Source organism: Cetorhinus maximus, chromosome 19 (genome assembly GCF_964194155.1).
Source record: "Cetorhinus maximus chromosome 19, sCetMax3.hap1.1, whole genome shotgun sequence".
In the NCBI taxonomy this organism is placed as follows: Eukaryota; Metazoa; Chordata; class Chondrichthyes; order Lamniformes; family Cetorhinidae; genus Cetorhinus; species Cetorhinus maximus.
This window is the reverse complement of record NC_135897.1, coordinates 8,070,519-8,093,363: the sequence shown is the minus strand read 5'-3', so window position 1 is coordinate 8,093,363 and position 22,845 is coordinate 8,070,519. Positions and strand designations below refer to the sequence as shown.

General features: G+C 44.8%; 1 protein-coding gene across 1 annotated transcript in view; it reads right to left on the bottom strand.

Annotated features, from left to right (window-relative positions):
* Positions 1-4,952: 4,952 nt before the first annotated feature.
* The window catches only part of LOC144694292 (glypican-5-like), a 593,756-nt gene continuing 575,863 nt past the window's right edge, over positions 4,953-22,845 (bottom strand). The window contains exon 11 of the mRNA XM_078564625.1: positions 4,953-5,874. Within this exon, the coding sequence (XP_078420751.1) occupies positions 5,681-5,874 (194 nt within the window). The 3' untranslated portion in view covers positions 4,953-5,680. The remainder of the gene's footprint in view (positions 5,875-22,845) is intronic.

Below are 22,845 nucleotides of genomic sequence, written 5' to 3'. Positions count from 1 at the left end.
GCCACGCTTGGCAAAAATTGATAACGGGCTAAGATGCCTGAATATTTATGCCACCCCTACATTACCTACCCCCCACCCTGGAGTTCTCACACTCTTACAATTGCCCCATTTTGTTATAAATTTGATTTCCTTGCCATATTCTCTTTCCACCACTTGGATGATCCTTAGACATGTCTGAATCTGCGTGAAATTATGCAACTGAGCCTAGTGCTCTTAGCATTTGACCTTTCCAAGTGGAATGTGGGTCTGTTTTAAACCACATAGAACTTGCTTGAAAATAGTAGACAAAAATTTTCCACCAGTTTGCATAGGAAGGAAGAAAATTGACATGTACCAATTGCCAAGTTTCCTAGTTGGTTGAGTGAGCAGTTTCCCTCTCTAGTCAGAAGGAATTCTTTGCTGCACAAATGTGACATTTCCATTTCCCATATTAGCCTGATAAATTGGTGCTCAGTTAGGGGTAGTTTCATGCCCTGGACTTGTGTTGACTAGGGACGAGATTAAGCCTACTACCAAACTCATTTCACTGTGACACCCACATTGAGCATGGAGGGAGACTGTTGCCCAACTAGAGTGGACTAGATTGAACACAGGTCTCTGAGGTGAAAGACCAGTGTTACAAACCACTGCACCACCCAATCCCTAACTTGGTTACTTTCAGCATATACAATGGTGTACTTGACTGGTTCCTCTCCAGGCACCAAGGTTGTATTTGGGACATCTCATGTAATTAATACAATCAATTCAATACAGGGCGCAGTCTCTTTTTGAGGGGTTGAGGAGTGTGGAGAGAAGGAGCTTTGCCGTAAGTGCAAATTCAGTAATTCCACACTGCAGAGTTATAGGCCTATCTCTCACACATGCTTTCGTCAGGTATGACTCCCCACTGGGAGCACAAGAATCACTGAGTTTGCCCCATGACCTCCAGGCCAAGCTTTCCCCAGTCACTGCTGGTGTACGAGATAATATGGGTTAAAACTGTGTATAAAATAATTAACTTTATTGGCAAAATTGTTTTCTTTGTTAAAGGTGGTTGAACAGACAGTTCCTTAACATCAGGAGTCATAGAGAGCACAATTGCACAGACAGCAAGTGTAGCAGTGAAAGGGCATTGCTGCTGCTTGTGTATTGAAGCAAGTGTTTCTTTTAAACTTGTTACTCTTCCTCTTCCTGTAATATGTAGCAAATATAATCTTATAATTGTTTAGTTTTGAAGGAAACGCTTTAAAAGCTGCAATATATTATAGTAAAACGGTGCTTTTGAAGTCCTCCATTTTGCAGAAGATTAACTGATAGCTAGGCACATGCACCCATCGGCACAGAAATGCATTGCAAGCGAGAATTGCTGCATCCGACATTAGTTCTGAACCCAGGTGGTGGGTCAGAGCCCACAAAGAAGGACAACGCTAAGTTCTGGTTTCAAACACAGGGAGCAGGACAAGAATATAAGGACAGTGTGTTCCAAGGGATATATGGCACAGAAACAGGCCACTTAGCCCAACCAATCCACACCGGAAATGTGTTTTGCGGCTTGGGAGGAAGAAAAAGGACTTGTATTTATATGGTACCGTTCATGGTCTCAGGATACCCAGAAGTGCTTTACAATGAAGTACATTTGAAGCGTAGGAATCGGGGCAGCCAAATCGTGCACAGTAAGCCCCCACAAACAGCAATGTGCTAATGACCAGATCAGCTATTTCTCCAATGTTGGTTGAAGGGTAAAAACTGGCCACGACAGCGGGGAGAATTTCCCCGTTCTTCTTCTAAAAGTGCTGTATGAGCTCTAACATCCACCCGAGAGGGCAGAGGGGGCCTTGCTTTGACATCTTATCTGAAAAAGAGTACCTCCAACAGTGCAGCACTCCCTTACATCTGCACTAGAGTAGCAGCCTAGTCTACTATACTCAAGTTTGTGGTGTGGGACTTGAACCATCAAGCCTCTAGCTCAGAGGCAAGAGTGCTAGCAACTGAGCCACAGTTCACACATTAGAAAGAGAGTCTGGATTCTCAACGTGACAGAAGGATACGCTCCTCAAACAGCTTGTTTGGTAAGTAGGTCCAAGACCTCACGTGATCAGTCCTGAGAACCTCCTACCTACAGTCAGCTTGTGCGTGAGCTCTTGCCTGAAACCAACAACTCATGCTTAGGAACTGAAATAAAAGTGAGTACATTTTATAGGGGGATCTAATTCAGCAGGCACAGTGCTCCTCATCTGGGACAAGTACCATCTCCAGTCAGCAAAGGATACTGAGGGGCTTGCACTTCAGAGGGCAGTTAAGAGTCAGCCACGTTGATGTGGGACCGCAGTCAGATGTAAACCAGATCAAGTAAGGGTGGCAGCTTTTCTTTCCCTAAAGGCTATTAGTGAGCAAGTTGGATTTTTATCACAATTCAATAGCTTCGTGATCACTTCTGCTGACATTAATATTTTATTTCTAGATTTTTATTTTAACTTGGGTTCAAGTTCTCAAACTGCCACGGTGGGACTATGAACGTATGATCTCTGGATTATAAATCCAGGTTTCTGCATAGCTAGACCAGTAATATAACCATTACACTACCGTACCTAAAGTGAAGCACCAGCATGCTACAATGTGGGGAGAGGAGACTTTGCATACTGTTTGCATGCTGTGCTTACCGATAACCTCAGCCACTCAGATGCCAATTTGTTTGAGCGGTGAAAGTCACCCCTTGATGGTGAGATGGCAGTAATCTCTGAAATGCTTTACCCGCTGCTCTGTGGTAAAGTGGGATACAGCTCACTTGAGACGAATCGGTGAGTGGGAATTTAAAAGAAGTGAAGGATTTTCACCCCCATCAGTACATCCCCTCATTAAATGGGTTGAACCACTAAACAGAGAGAGCAAGGGTATCTCCCTGCCTCAGACAAAACAATGAGAGAAATGTATGTTGCTCCAAAGCTAGAATGTTCTTTTAAAGTATTGAGCTGCGGGTCAAAAAAAACCCTTAATAGCAGCGTCTGTGCATGGGGCATTGAGTGAGGCATAAGCTCAAGGCCTCAAAGCATTCTTGTTGAACCCTAGCCAACAAAGAGGTCTTTTTCTAAAGCAAATCTGCCTGCCTTGTTTTTTTCCAAAAAAAAAGTAACTGGGTGATGTAATAAACTGAAAGCACCAACATCTGGTGAACCACTGACATTGCATTGGCCAAAAACATCTGCGTGTCGACAGGAGATATAGCTGAGGATTGGGGATGCCACAGGGCGCTTTAGTTTTGGCTGAGGTCAGACGGTCTCCCAGGATTGGGTTGTGAGGGTTACAGTCCTAACGTGAGCATGCTGGTGCTTTACTTTAGGTATGGTAGTGTAATGGTTATATTACTGGTCTAGCTATGCAGAAACATGAATTTACAATCCAGAGATCATGTGTTCACAGTCCCACTGAGGCAGCTTGAGAGTTTGAACCCAATTTAAAATAAAAATCTAGAAATAAAATATTTATGTCGGTAGAAGTGACCATGAAGCTATCGAATTGTCATAAAAACCCAATTTGCTCACTAATAGCCTTTAGGGAGAGAAAACTTCAGGGTTGGGTTTGATCTCTTCATTGCGGGGAGTGGGGGCAACGAGTTTGTTGGGAATGTGCTTCCTGTTGGAGGTAGATGGCACTGCTACCAGATGTGCTCGTAAAGAGATTCTCTGTCATGCTCTGCAGCTGGACGGAGGCTGTGTAGATGAAACAGGTCGAGAGAGGGGAAGAGAGAGGGTTGCGAGCAGAGAGGCCTCCCACCAGACATCTGCAGTGCATATGTTCCCAAGCAACGCAGATAAACTTTGAAGATTACTGTCGTTGAGCAGCATTTGAAATGTAAACTGACAGTCTTCCAGATAATAGCTATATATAGAAGGGACAAATCAAAGACAGAGAAGAAACTTACTATTATATTGCACCTTTCATGATCTCAGGGAATCCCAAAGTGCACTACACCCAATGAAGCACTTTGAAGTGTAGTCACCGTTGTAATGTTAGGAAGCATGACAGCTGATTTGCACACAGCAAGATCCCACAAACAGCAATGAGCTAGAAGATCAAAGAATCTGGTTTTAGTGATGTTGATTTAAGGAGAAATGTTGGCCAGGATATAGTGGGGAGAACTCCCCCACTCTTTAGGATCTTTCATGTCCATCTGAGAGGGCAGTTGGGGCCTTGGTTTTACATCACTTCCAAAAGAGAAAAATCCAGCAGTGATTAGCTGACAAGCAAGCTTGGCTTTTCAGATGTTGGTAGGCTGCAGGTGGATCAGATCGGCTGTGGATAAAACGAGAAAGTAACCCTCGGAGATTCCCAGTTTGAGGTGCTGGGAGAGGGTGGCACCATGCGGCAAACCCAGACAGCAGCACAACAAGATCCCACAAACAGCAATGAGTTAAATAACCAGATATTCCGTTTTTGGTGGTGCTGGATGAGAGATAGCTGCTCACACAGTAAGGAGGATCGAGTGGATTACAAACATCTCCCTTTCCATTCCTTACGTAGCACAGAACCAGTCTCATTTCCTTAACGGCAGGTTCCGGTTACAAAGAAAACCAATGTTTGCTTTCAACATAGATACCTTTCAATTGGTACACCCAATCACACTTACCATTAGATCCCAGAATCCAGGTGGAGACAGGAAATGGTTTTAGGGAAATTTGAACTTCAGATCGAGCAATCGTTTAAAGCTTCATTGTAAATAAACAAAAGCCTCTCCACTCACCAAAAACCATGTCATTAAAGGAAAGGTATCTCCCACTTTTTCTACCCTTCACTCCTTAACATTTATGTGAAAGGTTCAATCTACAGGAGAGGCTGCCTCACTTAAGCAGCAGCCATTCAGCAACTGCAAGCCAATTAGGCAGATGTGAATCATTGTGACTCTGACTTTGGTGGCAAAACAGGAGGATAGGGAGGGGTGGGAGTGGGGTGCTGTTTACCATGCCAACGCACCCCCGCCCTCCCTCATCCCTTGTGCAGGGATTGGGTTAGGGGGCCCCTCTGATAAAATCAAGATCAATTGAGCTCAATCCTCACAGTTATCGCTAGACCCGCTCGCCCTTGTGGCCAGCACGCACACATACATTTCCCAGCAGCAGTCACTGTTTAATAATCAGGAGTAGGAGACCCTGGCTGATTTCCCCATCCCTTCCCAGGCCCAGAAGTAATGAGATCAGTAATGATACCCCAAATGGCTATCCCATCTGGAAATCAAAGCTGGGACTTCCCTGGCCCATGAAACACATCAGGGTACATCTGCTCACCAAGGCAGTCAAATTGATAAGGGTTAGACAATTAAAGGAGCAAGCTGCAAAACAAGAAGTTATATTATGCCTCAGTGTTAGGAGCACACTGAAGTTACTTAGAAATGAATCCAAGGGGAAAGGACATCTGTACACAGAACTCATGCTGAAAGGGATAGACTATTTGTACCCTGGGCAGTTCCATTACCTCTAAATCTACTGCCTTTTTTTTTACAAACTATGTACATTTTTCACATGATTCATTTTGTTTAAACAAAACCCTTCTAGAATAATAGTTTGCTATAGTATATTGCAGCTCTCATCTATATTACAAGAACACAGATCCTAAAGCATCACTTGGCCTCCAACAAAGAAAAAAGCTGTGTGACAGTTGTAGTACAGGATAAATAACAGCGGGCAAGGGCACCCACAATGCATCGCAACTATAACAACCAATGACACAGCAGCCCCAGTATTGTGACCATGGCAACGGAGGACAGGCTGCAGTGATTGGGCGCCGCTCCTGGCTTGCTCCTGGTGTCGGAGGTGGAGCTCGTGGAGGCCACCTTTGCTCCCTTCAGAGTGGGGGCCACCGCTGGGAAAATGTTGTTCTTCGCCCACCGGTCTTCTGGTGCATCTGAGGAGAGGAGAGAGACAAAAAATGGATAATTAAAGAGTGGCTCATTTAATGTGAATGTGCTAACTTCTGTGTGGGACTGTGACAGAACAGTTTGTATGAAAACCCTATGAATAAACTTGCCAACCCGTAACCATAACAGCCAATACTTACAATGCATCAATACTAATGTCAGCCAATAACACCACACCTGCATGGCTGCAAAGAATTCCTTCTGCACCTTCTTGTTTGCTCCTCTCCTATCGTAAAGGCCCTGGCTTAAGCTAGCAGTTGGTTTCAAGGGCCCCTTGTGCCCTCCTAACCCAGTCATCCTTTCTGTCACTCTCCAGCAGCCATGGCAGAGGATAGTAACTTGAGCCAATCTTTACTTAGTCTTACATTTATTTACAGAGTTAAACATTACAAGCATATACCTCCTTACTCAACTATAAAGTGTCTCTTTATAAATGTTCAAGCGAAACCCCAGTAAATGTCCACCACCTGCATAAAATTAAACACAATTAATTTGGAATTAACACTTGCTTCACGTATGCATGTTAGGAAGCTATTCCACAGTGGGGATATCACTGCCACACACCAATCCTGCCCTCACCTTGCATTCAGCAGGGGGTCAGAGGATAGCATTAGGGTTAGTGGAAAGGCTTGTCAAAGAGTTTTCCTCTACAATGTAGTTGAGGGCAATACCAACAGCCCTGTGGATCTTAAGGTTTTGGTGGTGTCTTTGGTTCAATAGCTCACCACTTTTCATGGCCTCACTCATCTTGACTCCCCCTGAAACTGATACATTTCCAAGAATGCCTTCTCTTCCCACTCCCACAAGGTCAGCTCTGTAGCACCTCATGGTTCCAGCTTGCCACCAACTTCATATCCCAGTTTACATGCTGTGTCTCAGCGATCCTTTCCATAGACACGGGCTCAGACTTCATATCTCCCCAAGACGCTCTGTTCAAATCCTTCCACTGTGCTACAGTGTGACTTAAAAAACCCTAACCAAAGTTGTGAACTATATAGTAGTAGAGAGGCTGGTCACATGAAGAGCAGGGCATTATTAGGTAGGCTCCATACCGGCATTAATAGTCCAGGGGACTGGAATTCCAATCCCATTACTGCAATTTGAGAACTTGAATTCTTTTTTTAAAAATTGGAAATAAAAATACTGGTAATATCCCTAAGCGACAAACTCCATCCCACCCCCTGACCACTGCCTCAGGCTGAAGCAGACAGTTCTCAACCTTTCTGTCTATTTGACCCAGAGCTGAACTTGCAGCTCTATATTCTTCTCCACTACTAAGTCCACCTACTTCCACCTCTGTAATATTACCCGTGTTCACCTCTGTCTCCATTTATCTGCTGCTGAAACCCACATCCATTTCTTTTGTTGCCTCTAGACTCAACTATTCCAAAGCTCTCCTGGCCTGCTTCCCATCTTCCATCCTCCATTCTCCTGTGGCCTTCCAAAGCTCTGTATCCTGTACTCTGACGCATACTAAGTCATGTTCACTCATCACCCCCTTGCCCACTGACTTATATTAATACTCAGTCCACCAACACCTTGATTTTAAAATTCTCATTCTCGCGTTCAAATCCCTTGATGGCCCCATCTCTCCCTTTCTCTGTAATCTCCTCCAACTCTACAACCCTCCAACAACTCTATGTTCCTCTAGTTCTTGTACATCCTTCACTCAATCATCGATGGCTGTACCTTCTGGGATTCCCACCCTGAACCTCTTTGCCTCTCCACCTCCCTCTCCTCCTTTAAAACATTGCTAAATTCTAATCTCTTGACCAAGCATTTGGTCACCTGTCCTAATGTATCCTTTTTTTGTTCAGTGTCAATTTTTCTTATCTTATTACCTTCCTGTGAAGAGCCTTGGGCAATTTTCCTACTTTTAAGATGTTATATCAATACACCGTGCTGTAAAAGTAAACGTGAAGACGTCAGATTGTCCTAAACATACGAATTAGGAGCAGGAATAGGCCACTTGGCCCCTCGAGCCTGCTCCGCCATTCAATAAGATCATGGCTGATCTGATTGTAACCTCAACCCCACATTCCTGCCTACCCCCGATAACCTTTCACCCCATTGCTTATCAAGAATCTATCCAGCTCTGCCTTAAAAATATTCAAAGACTCTACTTCCACTGCCTTTTGAGGAAAAGAGTTCCAAAGACTCACAACCCTCAGAGAAAAAAATTCTCCTCACCTCTGCCTTAAATAGGCAACCCCTTATTTTTAAACAGTGACCCCCTAGTTCTAGGTTCTCCCACAAGAGGAAACATCCTTTCCAGATCCCCCTCCCCCGTCAAGACCCCTCAGGATCTTATGTGTTTCAATTAAGTCGCCTCTTACTCTTCTAAACTCCAAACCTTCTAAACCTAACTGGTTCACCAACACATTTAAGGGAAGGAAACCTGCCATCCTTAACTGGTCTGGTCCATGCATGATGGTTCCAGTCTTACACTAACATGGCTGAGTCTTAACTGCCTAGCAAGCCACTCAGTTGTATCAAACTGTGGTAAAGTGGAGTTCTAAGTACTTTTAAGAGAGTTAGTTGACCACGTGACCGTATCAACCAATCGCAATATAGCGCAGGCTACTTGGGTAACTCTAAGTCTAGAGCTGGAGGTGATTGAAGAAGCACACATGGTGTTAGTGCTCTGTTCTTAGTTCCAATAAACCATCAGCGTTTGTTCAGTTAATCGGTCTCTCTGCCTACATTGTTTCAAACACCAACTAATGTGTTAATATCAAACGCGCAGCTCAAGTTTGCCGGACAAAGGGAACTTGATAACCGAAAACATAAAACAAACATTAAATGAAAGCCCAACCTGTGCCTGCTCCTCCATGCGATGTACAGCAACCAATGATAACAATCAACCCTTGAGCACCTCAATTTACAACTGACCATCCACCAATTACTTCCGAACAACAATGAGGCAGAGGGAGACAAGCAGGCAGAAAAAAAGACACAAATAGAGAGGAAGCATACATGGGCTGAATATTATGGACAGGGGGAGGGAATGGTTTGCCCCACCCCACCCCTCCCCACCCACCCCACCCCTCCCCCCCAAGGGGCAATGCCTGCAAGGAGCCGACCCGCTCCATGTCGGCCTTTCCTGCAGCCACAATGCACTGCAGGCGGGCTTAACAAGGGTCAGGTGGGACTTCCGCCCCCTCAATGGGGAGGAAGTCCCGTCCTCTGGAGCTGCCGGCTAATCGGATTGCCCAGCAGCTCCATCAGTCCAGACAGTGCACTGCCGGGACTGCATGAGAAGGAGGAAGAAGGTCCATGGATCCCCAAAGCCGATATGTCTGCAGTCTTGGGAAGGTAGGGGGGCCAGGGTAGGGGGTGGGTTGGGCTTAAGGCTGAGGGGGTTTAGGAAGAAAGGGTAGGGCAGTTCATCTTAGATGGGCCGACCCCAACCCACAAAGGCCAGCCCCCAAAAATCGAACTCCCCCCTCACTTCCCTCCCAGCCTTTGATGAATGTAGTTAAAAAATCGGGCTGCCCACTCCTGCCTGACTGCCCACACCAAACATTTTATGATCTGGGAAGTGTATTATCAGGGTGAATTGGCTTGGTAACAAGCCTAAATGACCCTTGATAACCTACTTAAACATATGCTGTTGTGCTGCCCTGTAACTGAAGGCAGAGGATTGAAGGATTCAGCCTGTACTGGCATTAACCAGGTTATCCACCCTGTTACAACTTGTTACACTCTCTTGCTTAGCCTTAACTGTTCAATTCCAAGCTACTCCTTCAGTTTGTCGTGCTGTTACCCTTGTCATTGCCAAGATTTTTTTAAGTGGTTGACAAGGACACTGACTCTTTGTGTAGTCTGGGCTAAAGGAATAAAAAGCATAATTGTTGTTGGGTGGCCAAGTCGTACTCTTAACGATAGATAAGTGTCTGCAGACACTTCTTGGGTGGAAAACTTAAGTTTATTTACAATATGCTCAGCAGCAACTACACGTGTGCTTTCAACTCTACCTCTGAATGCTGAGGTAGCCCGCGCTACTCGCCTATTGGTTACTACAGGTCATGTGACCTTGCCTAACAAGTATTATTCTTAAAGGTACATTACACACTAAATAAAACTATAATTACTACATTACTCCCCTATAACTCGGCTATACATATTATATTTACAAGTACATATTTTTCAAGACAACATAATATTTACACTGTATAAGGAATTTACAAGTTCAGTCTTTCAGGTGGTTTCCTGGTACATGTGGAATGTCGCAGTTCCACAGCTTCAGATTCTTTGTCAGGAACCTCCTTTTCTGGAGTTGCCTGAACATCAGGTGCTTCAGTGGGCACTTGCAGTTCTGTATCCTCAACTCTTACAGGAACATCAGACATGTCAGTCCTGGGTTCAGTGTCCTCAACAGGAAATGCAGAACTGGTCATGATCACTGGTGGAACCAAATCTCTCTTTTCCTTAAATGGTTCACATGTTCCGGCCTTCCACCTACATGTGGTAAGATAGAGGTCCAGTCACTGTACTTATTTCACCCGGTAACTACGTTGGTCCTTCCCCGAAGTTCTTCATGTATACCAGCTCTCCCACAGTAAATTTCCTCTCGCACTATGCCAGTTGTGTCTAGTTTTCTGGCTCCCCTGACTCCTTTCCACCTTCCTCTCTAAATTCAGCATTATTAACCTCAATCTCATCCTGAGACAGCGTTTCAACAATAACTCCACAGGTGTGACACCTGTTGTTGTGTGAGGGGTAGTCCTGTAATGAAAAAGAAAGCGTGCTAGCTTGATTGCCAAGGAATCACCAGTTTGTTTTACTGTGCCTGCCTTGAATGTTTGAACTGCCCTTTCAGCCAGTCCGTTTGAGGAAGGGTGTTACGGTGCAGTTTTCACGTGAGTGATACTGTTGAGGCTGATAAACCGTTGAAAATCAGCACTTGTAAATACCGTGCCATTATTGGAAACAAGTAGTTCTGGTGGTCTGTGAATGGCAAAACTCTGATGCAGTTTCTCAGTTGTAGTGCCCGACATTGGTGACTTCACCTCATATACATCCAACCATTTTGAAGGGGCATTGACAGTGAGCAGAAACATTGTTCCCAGGAAAGGTCCAACGTAGTCAATGTGTAACCGCACCCAAGGTCTACCTGGCCATGCCCATGGGTGTAACAGAGCTGTCACTGGCAACTTTTGCAGTTGCTGACATTGTACACAGTGCTATACTAAACTCTCTATTTTGCCATCCATCCCAGGCCACCATAGATAGCTGCGTGCTATGGTCTTCATTCGGGAAATTCCTGGATGGGTACTGTGTAGCTTAATTAAAAGTGGCTCCCTTCCCTTTGGAGGAACTGTCACTCGTGCTCCCAACAATAAGATGCCATCCTGGCTGGTTATTTCATGTCTCCTGTTGAAGTACGGTTTCATTTAATCAGATTCGGGCTCCTGTGACCAACCATAAAGCACTTGTTCTTGTACTTGAGTTAGGACTGGGTCTCGACTAGTCCAGTCTCTGATCTGTCGAGCACATACCGGCGAGGAATCTAAGAAATTTAACAGTAAAACAAGTTCCTGTGGGACTGGGACGTGCTCATCATTTTCTTGTAAAGGCAAACAACTAAGGGTATCGGCGTTTGCAATTTGATTGCCAGGCCTAAGTACGAAAGTGTATTTGCATGCTGTCAGGATTAAAGCCCATCATTGTATTCTTGCTGAGGCTATGGGTGGTATAGCCTTGTCCTCACTAAACAATCCTCACAATGGTTTGTGGTCTGAAACGATTGTAAAATGGTGGCCATGTACGGACTGGTGAAACTTCTTGACACCAAAGATGATGTACAGGCCTTCTTTTTCTATCTGTGAGTATCCCTTTTCCTTGTGGTGAGCGTTCTTGGTATGTGATCTATTGGCCGTTGCGTGCCATCGTCCATCTGATGAGAGAGCACCGCTCCCGCTCCATAGGGAGATGCGTCACATGTCAGCACCAATTCGTTTGTCTGGTCATAATGTACTAATAGATTGGACGAGTGCAACAATTGTTTCACATTTATGAAAGCTTCTTTTGAGGGTGACTCCCCAGACCAACATTGGTTCTTTTTGAGTAGAGAATGCAGGTGGGTCAGCACCGTAGACAAATTGGGTAAGCACTGCCCATAATAGTTGATCATTCCACGGAATGATTTGAGTTCTGAGGCGTTCTTTGGTGCAGGTGCCTCTCTTATGGCTCTCACTTTCTCCTCAACCGGATGGAGGCTCTGTGAACCTGCCCGGTGATCCAAATAGTTTGCCTCCCCTCCCCCACTTGGAACATGCACTTTTCTTTTTTTAAACACACTCCAGCTTGCAAGAAACGTTTTAAGGCTTCTTCTAAGTTTGCCAGATGCTCTTTTTCAGTGAATCCTGTCACCAATGCATCGTCTAAATAGACTACAACCTGGGGCAGCCCCTGCAGTAAGCTTTCCATTGTTCTGTGAAAGATGGCACAAGCGGAGGAGACATCGAAAGCCAATTGTGTATATTGGTACAACCATTTGTGGGTCTTAATTGTGACAAATTCCCTGGAGGCATTATCCACCTCTAGTTGTTGATAAGCATGACTCCTGTCAAGCTTTGTGTACATTGTCCCTCTTGCTAGCTTGACATACATGTCTTTGGTTTTTGGAATGGGGTGCCTGTCTAGCTTAGTTACTCTATTAACCAGCAGTTTGTAGTCTCCACAAATTCGGACGCTTTGGTTGGGTTTAAGGACGGGAACTATGGGTGCTGCCCATTCTGAGAACTGAACAGGTTGTATTGCGCCCAGTTTCTCTGGTCTGTTCAGTTCAATGTTGACTTTTTGTCGAAGGGCATGTGGCACCGGTCTCGCCTTCATGAAGCGTGGGGTTGTTTCCAGATCCACGTGAGTCTTGGCCTGCAGACCCTGGATTTTCCCTAGTTTGTCCTTAAAGATGATGGCGTACTTTCTCAGTAGCTCTGGTAGCCCACTTGCTCTCAACTGAAAATTTCAGACCATTCGAACTTAATCTCCTTTAACCAATTTCACCCCAGGAGGCTTGGCCCTTCACCTGCCAACACCATCAAGAGTAGCTTTGCCAATTGGCTTCCATTATGGACAGTTACTCTGCTTATGCCTTTTTCCTGAATGTCTTTGCCTGTATGAGTTTAGCTTGCCGTCCATTTCTTTGAAACTTAATTGATGTTCACCATTATTCAAATATCTGAAGGTATGTTCCCCAGTTACTGTAGCGGAAGCTCTCTCCACATCCATTCTAACAGGTTTGCCATTTACTTTCACTGTGACAAATGTTAGTTCTGCCTTTCCAACTTTCAGCTTAAACAATAAGTAAATGTCTGAATTTGTTGTTTCAGGCTCTTCTACATTGTAGATTTCATTGGGCTTCTTCTTTTGTTTACAAGCCTGCTTGAATCTTTCCTTGTACTGCCTCATCATATACCCATTTCTGTGACAACAGTAGTCTTCGATTTTTTTAAACTGACAATCGCTAAAAGACTGACTTTTTCCACCTTAATTAAAATTATTCTTCAATTTTGCTGTTGTTATTTTCCTTTATTCTTCGGCTAGCGGGCGCTGTTTCCTGCTTCTGGGCGGAGTCTCACTTTTTCACGCCACTTTCGGTTGAGGTTTCCCACCCAATGTGGAGGACGGCGCCATTTTGCACACTGTATTGCTTTTCAATCTCTTACTGTGCTTTCCACGGCCAGCGCTATCTCTAGCACCTTCTTGAAATCCAGATTCACTTTGGACAATAATCTTCCCTGAATAGTGTCCTCTTTCACACCAAACGCTAAATGATCTCTGAGCATGCCGTTCAGAGTCATACTGTACTCACAATGTTCCATTAGCTGCTTAAAATTTGCCACGTAGCATGCAATTGTTTCACCTGGGGCTCTAATTTGCGAATTAAACCTGAACCTTTGTATCGTGACTGAGGGCTTGTGTTGAAAGTGACCCTTCATGAGGTTCACCAATTCATCGAAATTCTTCGAATCTGGGGCACTGGGTGCCGTTAAACTTCGAATCAAGCTGTAGGTTTTGCTCCCACAAGTACTCAAGAGAATCGCTCGCCTCTTCTCTTCCCCTGTAATCTCGATTGCTTGAAAAAAGAACATGAGGCATTCTATGTATTGAGACCAATCATCCATGGCAGGTTCTAAAGGATCAATTCTCCAAAATTGTGGCATTTTGAGAGGGGATAACTTCTTCAATTCTAACAGAACTTGCTACTTACAGTCACTGGGTAAGATACAGTACTGATTTCTTTCTAACTTGATTACTTCTGTTCAATCCTGCTTTACCCTCATCGCCAGTTTGTTGTAGGGTGGCTGAGTTGTACTATTAATGATACAGTTGATCTGCAGGCACTTCTTGGATGGAAACCTTAAGTTTATTTACAACATACTCAGCAGCAACTACACGTGTGCTTTCAACTCCAACTCTATCTCTACACTGACTGCTGAGGTAGCTGTGCTACTCTCCTATTGATTACTACAGATCATGTAATCTTGCCTAACAAGTATTATCCTTAAAGGTACATTACACACTAAATAAAACCATAATTACTACAATAATTGTAGAGTTTCATTCTTTATTCCATTAACTCATTCTTGTAGGAAAAATACATCCCAGAAATTAATTATTAAAGCATCTATTAATTGATATATCAAAATTTTTGGAGCCTGCTGTTAATCACAACTATATCCTACTGCTATGATTTACTAACACTTCTATGACATTGGAAACAGCTAGAGCTTTGTGACTGAAGTACATTGCTTCTACTCTCTTTAATAGGGAGTAGTCGAGTGAGTTGTTGGCACAGTGATATCCATAAGATGGTACAGGGTTTGAACTCCACTCCAGTCACTCTGAGTGGAAACTGGAACTCTGGCTCTGAACTGTAGGCTAACATCCAGCAGGATTCTCATGTCTGGTGGGTGTAGGTGGTCCTCCCACCTCATTGTATGGGTTGTGGGCAACTATGAAATCCTCTGGCCGTAGCCGTCTAACCAGCCTATTGGATGGTATAGAGATGGTTACAGCCATGAAAGAAGCATTTAAGTTGTGACCTGTCAGTCTGTTAATCAGCCTGTGAATCCCTCCACTCTTCACTTTACTCTCTCCCAGGGAAAAGCATGAAGATACAAAAAAATTGACAATATGTGCACCTGAATTTCCAGTCTATGATCTTAGCTGAGAGTGCAATGTTGGACAATTACTCTCTCTAATCTGTTGCCCCAAAACAATCTATGAGTTTGGAAAACCTTGGGAAATCTGGGTGGTAATCTTTACTGGCTAAACAAATGGGGTTTCCAATGGGTGGGGCAAAGTTATCGCAGCTAAGCTGGGAAATTCTCAGTTTACATTATGTTCCCAAGTCCTGGGGTGGGAACTTGACCTTCTGACTTAAACTCTCTAATCTGTTCGGTATTTCAGTTTTATAGGTTGTCCAAGAACTACTCATGTGTCAGCCTTGGTTCAATTGGCAGCATTCCTTCCTCTGAGTCAGAAGGTTGTCCAAGAACTACTCATGTGTCAGCCTTGGTTCAATTGGCAGCATTCCTTCCTCTGAGTCAGAAGGTTTGTGTTTCAAGCTCCACTCCAAGGAGCACATATATCCAGGCTGTCACTTCAGTACAACACTGAGAGAGTGCTGCACTGTTGGATGTGCTCTCTTTCAGATGAGATGTTAATCCGAACATGGACATAAAAGATTCCAAATGGCACAAACTGTAGATAAGCCAGGAAGTCCTGCTAGTGTCCTGGCCAAGATTTATCCCTCTGTAAACATTGCTGAAACAGATTAACTATCACAATGCTGCTTGTGGGAGCCTACTGTGTGCAAATTGGCTCCTACTTTTCCTACATTACGACAGTGGCTGCACTTCAGAAATGCTTCATTGGCTGTGAAGCACTTGGAGACATACCGAAATTGTGAAAGGTGCTATATTAAAGCAAGTTTTTCCTTCTTTTTTCAGAGGTAAGAGTGTTCCAAAATTAACTGAAATGAGTGCTCAATATCTGCTGTCAGCAAAAATAGGAAAATGACAGTTTGGTTCCAAAGTAGGTTTCATCCTGAAATACCACAACACATGAAACTTTAAAAATATATAATCTCACTCTGTACTCGCTGCCACATGGAGTGATTGAAGCAAATGTCAGCTTGAATAAAAAAATTGGCTTGAAGACAGAAAACAGCGACTTGTGGTAAATAGTTGCTTTTCAGACTGGTGGATGATAGGGTCAGTTCTAGGAGCACTGCTTTTTTTTGCATACATAAATGACTTGGATATTGGAATACAGAGTAAAATTTCAAAATTTGTCGATGATACCAAACTTGGAGGTGGTGCAAATCGACTGCACGAGGATGTAGATAGGCCGGCAGAATGGGGAGACAAGTGGCAGATGGAATTTAATACATGAAGTGTAAGGTGATGCATTTTGGCAGAAGGGATAGGGAGAGGCAATATAGACAAAATTACACAGTTCTAAAGATTGTACAGAAAGAGAGAGACCTGGGGGTTCATGTGCATAGATCTTTGAAGGTGGCAGGACATATTGATAGAATAGTTTGAAAAACATTCGTGATCTTAGGCTTCATAGGTATAAGAATTGAGTATAAAGGCAGGGAAGCTATGCTGAACCTTTAAAAAGTTGGTTAGGTCGCAACTAGAGTATTGCATCCAGTTCTGGTCACCACATTTTAGGAGGAAGAGTGCAGAGGAGATTGACCAGAATGGTTCCAAAGATGAGGGAATTTTGCTATAATGCTGGGTTGCAGAGCTGGGGTTGTTCTCCTTGGAGCAAGTCAGGTTGTGGTGTAATGTTCAGTTGTTTAATGGCTTGTAATATTCATTACAAGCCTACTGACTCCTACAACTACCTTGTCTACAGCTCCTCACACCCCGCTTCCTGTAAGGACTCCATCCCATTCTCTCAGTTCCTTCGCCTCCGTCGCATCTGTTCTGATGATGCCACTTTCAAAAACAGTTCCTCTGACATGTCTTCCTTCTTCCTTAACCAAGGTTTTCCACCCACGGTGGTTGACAGGGTCCTCAACCGTGTCCGGCCCATCTGCCGCGCATCCGCCCTCACACCTTCCTCTCCCTCCCAGAACCATGATAGGGTCCCCCTTGTCTTCACTTATCACCCCACCAGCTTCCGCATTCAAAGGATCATCCTCCGCCATTTCCGCCAACTCCAGCATGATGCCACCACCAAACACATCTTCCCTTCACCCCCCCGGCGGCATTTCGCAGGGATCGTTCCCTCCGGGACACCCTGGTCCACTCCTCCATCACCCCCTACACCTCAACCCCCTCCCACGGCACCTTCCATGCAACTGCAGAAGGTGCAACACTTGCCCATTTACTTCCCCCCTCCTCACCGTCCAAGGGCCCAAACACTCCTTTCAAGTGAAGCAGCATTTCACTTGCACTTCCCTCAATTTAGGCTACTGCATTCGCTGCTCCCAATGCGGTTTCCTCTACATTGGAGAGACCAAACGCAGACTGGGTGACCGCTTTGCAGGACACCTTCGGTCTGTCCGCAAGCATGACCCAGACCTCCCTGTCGCTTGCCATTTCAACACACCACCCTGCTCTCATGTCCCCATGTCCGTCCTTGGCTTGCTGCAATGTTCCAGTGAAGCTCAACGCAAACTGGAGGAACAGCACCTCATCTTCCGACTAGGCACTTTACAGCCTTCCGGTCTGAATATTGAGTTCAACAACTTCAGATCATGAACTCTCTCCTCCATCCCCACCCCCTTTCTGATCCCCGTTTTTCCAATAATTTATATAGATTTTTCTTTTCCCACCTATTTCCATTATTTTAAAATTTATTTCGATCTATTGTTTTATCTCCACCTTTTAGCCCATTTCGATCCCTTCCCCCCACCCCACCCCCACTAGGGCCATCTGCCACTAGCTTGTCCTGCTTGCTACCCTTAATGTCCCCATTAGCACATTCCTTAGATAATATCACCACCGTCAACACCCCTTTGTCCTTTTGTCTATGACACCTTTGGCAATCTCTTCTTTGCCTCCAACTAACACTGGCCCTCTATCCAGCTCTACCTGTCCCACCCCCCTCAACCAGCTTATATTTCACCTCATTTCTATTTTTCCTTAGTTTTGATGACGAGTCATACGTATTCCTCTCCGCAGATGCTGTCAGACCTGCTGAGTTTTTCCAGGTATTTTTGTTTTTGTTTCAGTTATTTAATGTTTGATTATGTGTGCCTGCTGACTACTCACTGTGTATGATTAGTCAAGCCTGGGTGTGATCGCTTAGAAAAAGAAATCAAACTTGGGCAAGCTGCTGTGAGCATGAGAGTAGACATTTTAAAGCACTGAATAAAACATGTATCATCTTTGCATATCTCCAAGGCATAAAACACAACAGAGCATAGACCTGATAGAGGTATACAACAAAAACACCAATGACTTATATTTATATAGTACCTTTAGCATAGTGAAATGTGCCAAGGTGCTTCACAAGAGCATTGTAAAATAAAGTTTTACATTGAGCCACAGAAGATATTAAATCAAATGACCAAAAGTTTGGTCAAAGAGGTAGATTTTAAGAAGTGTTTTTAAAGAGGAAAGTGAGGTAGAGAGGCAGAGAGGTGTAGAAAGGGAATTCCAGAGCTTACAGCCCAGGCAACTGAAGCCTGTAATGGAGCAATTACGATTGAGAATACACAAAAGGCCAAAATTAAAGGAACGCAGGTATCTTGGAGTGTTGTGGAGCAGGAGGAAAATACAGAGAATACAGGGAAGACAAGGCCATGGAGGATGTGAAAACAAGGATGATCATTTTAAAATCAATACATTGCTCGAACAGGAGCCAATGCTGGTCAGTGAGCACAGGGGTGATGGCACTGGCTGCGAGTTGAGACATGGGCAACAGAGTTTTGGATGACCTCAAGTTTACGGAGGGTAGAATATGGGAGACCAGCCAGGAATGCATTGGAATAGTCAGGCCTAGAGGTAATGATGGCTTGGCTGAGGGTTTCAGCTGCAGGTGAGCTGAGACAGGAGTGAAGTCGAGCGATGTTATGGATGTGGAAATAGGCGGTTTTATTGATAGCACAAGTATGAGGAATGGAAGCTCACTTCAGGATCAAAAGTGACATCAAGGTTGTGAACACAATAGCTTAATCTCAGACTGTTGCCCGCGAGAGGGGTGGAATCGGTAGCTAGAGAATAGAGTTTGGAGCTGAGGCCAAAAACAAAGCCCTCAGTCTTCCTAATATTTAATTGGAGGAAACTTTTCATCATCCAATTGTGGATGTCGGATAAGCAGTCTGATAATTTAAGAACAGTGCAGGATTTGAGGGAGGTGTGAGGTAGAGCTGGCTGCCATCAGCGTACATGTGAAAAATAATGCTGTGCCTTTGGATGATGTCGCCAAGGGGCAGCATGTTGATCAGAAATATGAGGGCCAAGGATTGATCCTTGGGGGACACCACAGGTAACGGTGTACAGGATTATGACAGGTTCAGTAAGGTAGACAAAGAAAAGCTGTTCCCATTAGTTGATGGTACAAGGACTAGGGGAGGGCACAGATTTAAGGTCTTGGGCAACAGATGGAGGAGGAATATGAGGAAGAACATTTTTACACAGCAAGTGGTAATCAGCTGGAACATGCTGCCCATGAAGGAGGTGGAAGCAGAGATGATCAATGATTTCCAAAGGAAATTAGATAGGCACTTGTGGCAAATAAGATTGCAGGGCTACAGCGATAGATCAAGGGAATAGGATTGACCAGGTTGCTCTTCAGCCAGCATGAATTTAATGGGCTGAATGGCTACTTGTTGTGCCGTAATGACTCCATGGGCAGAATCATTCCAGATTTCAACTAAGTGGGCGTGAAAAAAGACATTTTATGTCCAGCTGCAATGGTGGGTTTTTGCGCTGTATCATCTGCTTCCCGCCTTATTAATTATGCAGCCACAGGAAACATGCCGTCTTGATGGTGGACGGCCTCTGAATCACTCACCATGCCGTTACCTCGCTGTTTCCTCACTCCGGGTGCCATACCTAAACTGCAGCCGCACACACAGTTCTCAATGCTTGCAGCCCAGGACTGCTCCAGTGAAGTCATGACCCTAAAAGCCAGGAAGAGTTCAGTGACCCATCACTGGAATGTCTTTTGAAGACCCGCTGTGATGTCCTCCACTGTCGCTCTGGCTGCAGGAGGTCCAGCAATCCCACCACTCTGGCTTCGGAGGCGGTGGCAGTGGTGGTCAGTGCCAATGCTGCATAGAAGAGGCTGACCATCCAGAGGAAGAATGATATCATCATGTTGCCAGAGTAAGGCAACCATCTCATCACTCTAAACTCACACACTCACAATGCCATCACACATTCACTGGCATCTCACTCACTGCCAGCTCAAGGGACATCACCACTCACTCACACACACCCTCACATCTCCATCTGGCCTCATCTCCTCTGGAGACTGCATCCTCAGCCCTCACCCTCTTGAGGCCACTTGCACAGATCAACATGTGCCCCCACACACACACCCTGGGATACACCCCTTCTCCAGTACAGCCCTCGTCCTGCAGCCTCTTCCCTTGCCTGAGGCCACTTCTCCCCCTTCCCCAAGCAAGCCCTAGCCCTGCAGCCATTGAACAGCCACCCCTGCCTTACAGCTGGCCTGGTAGGTAGAGACATGCCCGTGAGCCCCCCTAAAGGGATGTGGTGCTGTCTGTGAAGCCTGGTGCTGACGATCGTGTGTGTTGCCCAAAGCAAGGTAGGCAAACAAACCTCAAAGTCTCGAGTGAAGTGCAGCCCGCCAGGTACATGTCGCTTATGTACAGTTGGGAAACACGTCAGCGTGTAATCACACTGATGTGCCCAGATGATCCAGCGTGAGGGGATGATTCCAGCGAGCAGGACTTACAATGAGATGCTGAAGGATTGAAATAAGATTCCCGATGTATGGTGGTGGGAAACACGGCCCCGCCATTGATGGGTGGAGCAGACGATTGCAAACTGGTTTCACTGCGGCGTAAACCCAATTTTTGTTTTTTTTGCCATACTGTCCGCTCATACCCGCCATGACACTTACCGCCAACGGGAACAGAAAATTCCAGCCAATGGCTCAATAGATACATTAAGTACATGAAGGAGAAAGGAATCGAACATTATGCTGATGGATTTAAGTGAAGAAGATAGGTGGAGGCTTGAGAGGACCATGTATGCTGGCATGGACCAGTGGACTGAATGAATATACAGCACAGAAACAGGCCAATGTAATTCTATGTATCCCCTATAAAATCTGACTGTATATTCCCAGTTTAATTTCACTGTTTCCCATTGTATATCACATGAATAATCTCATTGTTTCTTCTTAAGTATCCCCTATATAATCACTCTTTCTCACTCCGTATCCACTTTATAATCTCAGTGCACATTCCTATGCATCAATGTGTCTCAAAGTATATACTACCAAAAACACATTAACTCATCATTTACCTCATTGTTGTCTGTGGGACCTTAATGTGCGTAGATTAGTTACCTCATTTGCCTATATAACAACAGTGACTATCTTTCATGAGTAATTCATTGGCCTTGACACATGTTAAGATGTCCTGAGGATGTGAGAAGTGCTATAAAAATGCAAGTCCTTTCTTTCTGGAAAGGAAGGCACATTAGGGCACAATCGGATTCAACTGTGATGGACCCAATAGTTGAATAGCCTGCTGATACGCACTAAAAAGAACAAGGAAGGCTTGCATTTATTTAGCACTCTTCACAACTATTGGATGTCTCAAAGCACTTTACAGCCAATGAAGTGCTTTTGAAGTGTAGTCATTGTTGCAGTGTCAGCATCGCAGCAGCCAATTTGTTCACAACCAATTCCCACAAACAGCAAAGTGATAATGACCAGATAACCTGCTTTTGTGATGTTGATTGAGGGGTAAATATTGGCCAATACACCGGGGTAACTCCCCGGCCCTTCCTCTAAGTATGCCATGAGATCTCTTACATCAACCTGAGCAGGAAGGCGAGGCCTCCCTTGGTTTAATGTCTCATCCAACAGATGACGCCTCCAACAGTGCAGCAGTGCACCGTCAGGACTGTGCTGGGGTGTGAACCTTGATCATTGTGCTCAACCCTGAAGAGGGACTTGAACCTGGAAACTTGTGACTCAGAGGTTACCAACTCCTAAATGGAGAATTCATCGGGATGCATCAGAAAAGGAGAACATTAAAGGCAGGGGTGGGAGGATCGTGGGAGAACTGGAGGTTAAAAGAACATTACAGGAATATAATAGTTTGGCCCTTGCCAACAAGAATTCAAGGTGGAATTAAGAATCCCTTTTCCCTCCACTGGTCTTTGCTCAACAACTGGTTTCCCAGGTTTGGGATTTTGGCATTGACCTTTATCCATGGTCCCACATATGGAGGGGGTGGGGGGGTGTTGGTGCTGGTGTCAGAGGGAGGTGGTGGCATAGTGATATTGTCACTGGACCAGTAATCCAGAGAGCCAGGGTAATGCTCTGAGGACCCAGGTTTGAATCCCATCAAGGCAGGTGGTGGAATTTGAATTTTAAAAATCTGCAATTAAAAGTCCAAGGATGACCATGAAATTATTGTCGGAAAAACCCATGAGGAAATCTACTGTCCTTACCTGGTCTGGCCTACATATGACTCCAGACCCAGAGAAATGTAGTTGACTCTTAAAATGCCCTCTGAAATGCCCTAGCAAGCCACTCATCGGTATCACAATCGCTAGAAAGTCTATAAGGAATGAAACCAGACGGACCACCCAGCATTGACCTCAGCACCGGAATCTAACACAAACTCAGCCCTGTTAACCCCGCAAAGACCTCCTTACTAATATCTAGGAGAGCTGCCCAGCAACAGCCTAACAGATTCATACTCAGGGATTCAGAACTTAAAGAAAATGTCCCAGACACCACCATCAGACACCTGGATTCGTCCTGTCCCACCAGCA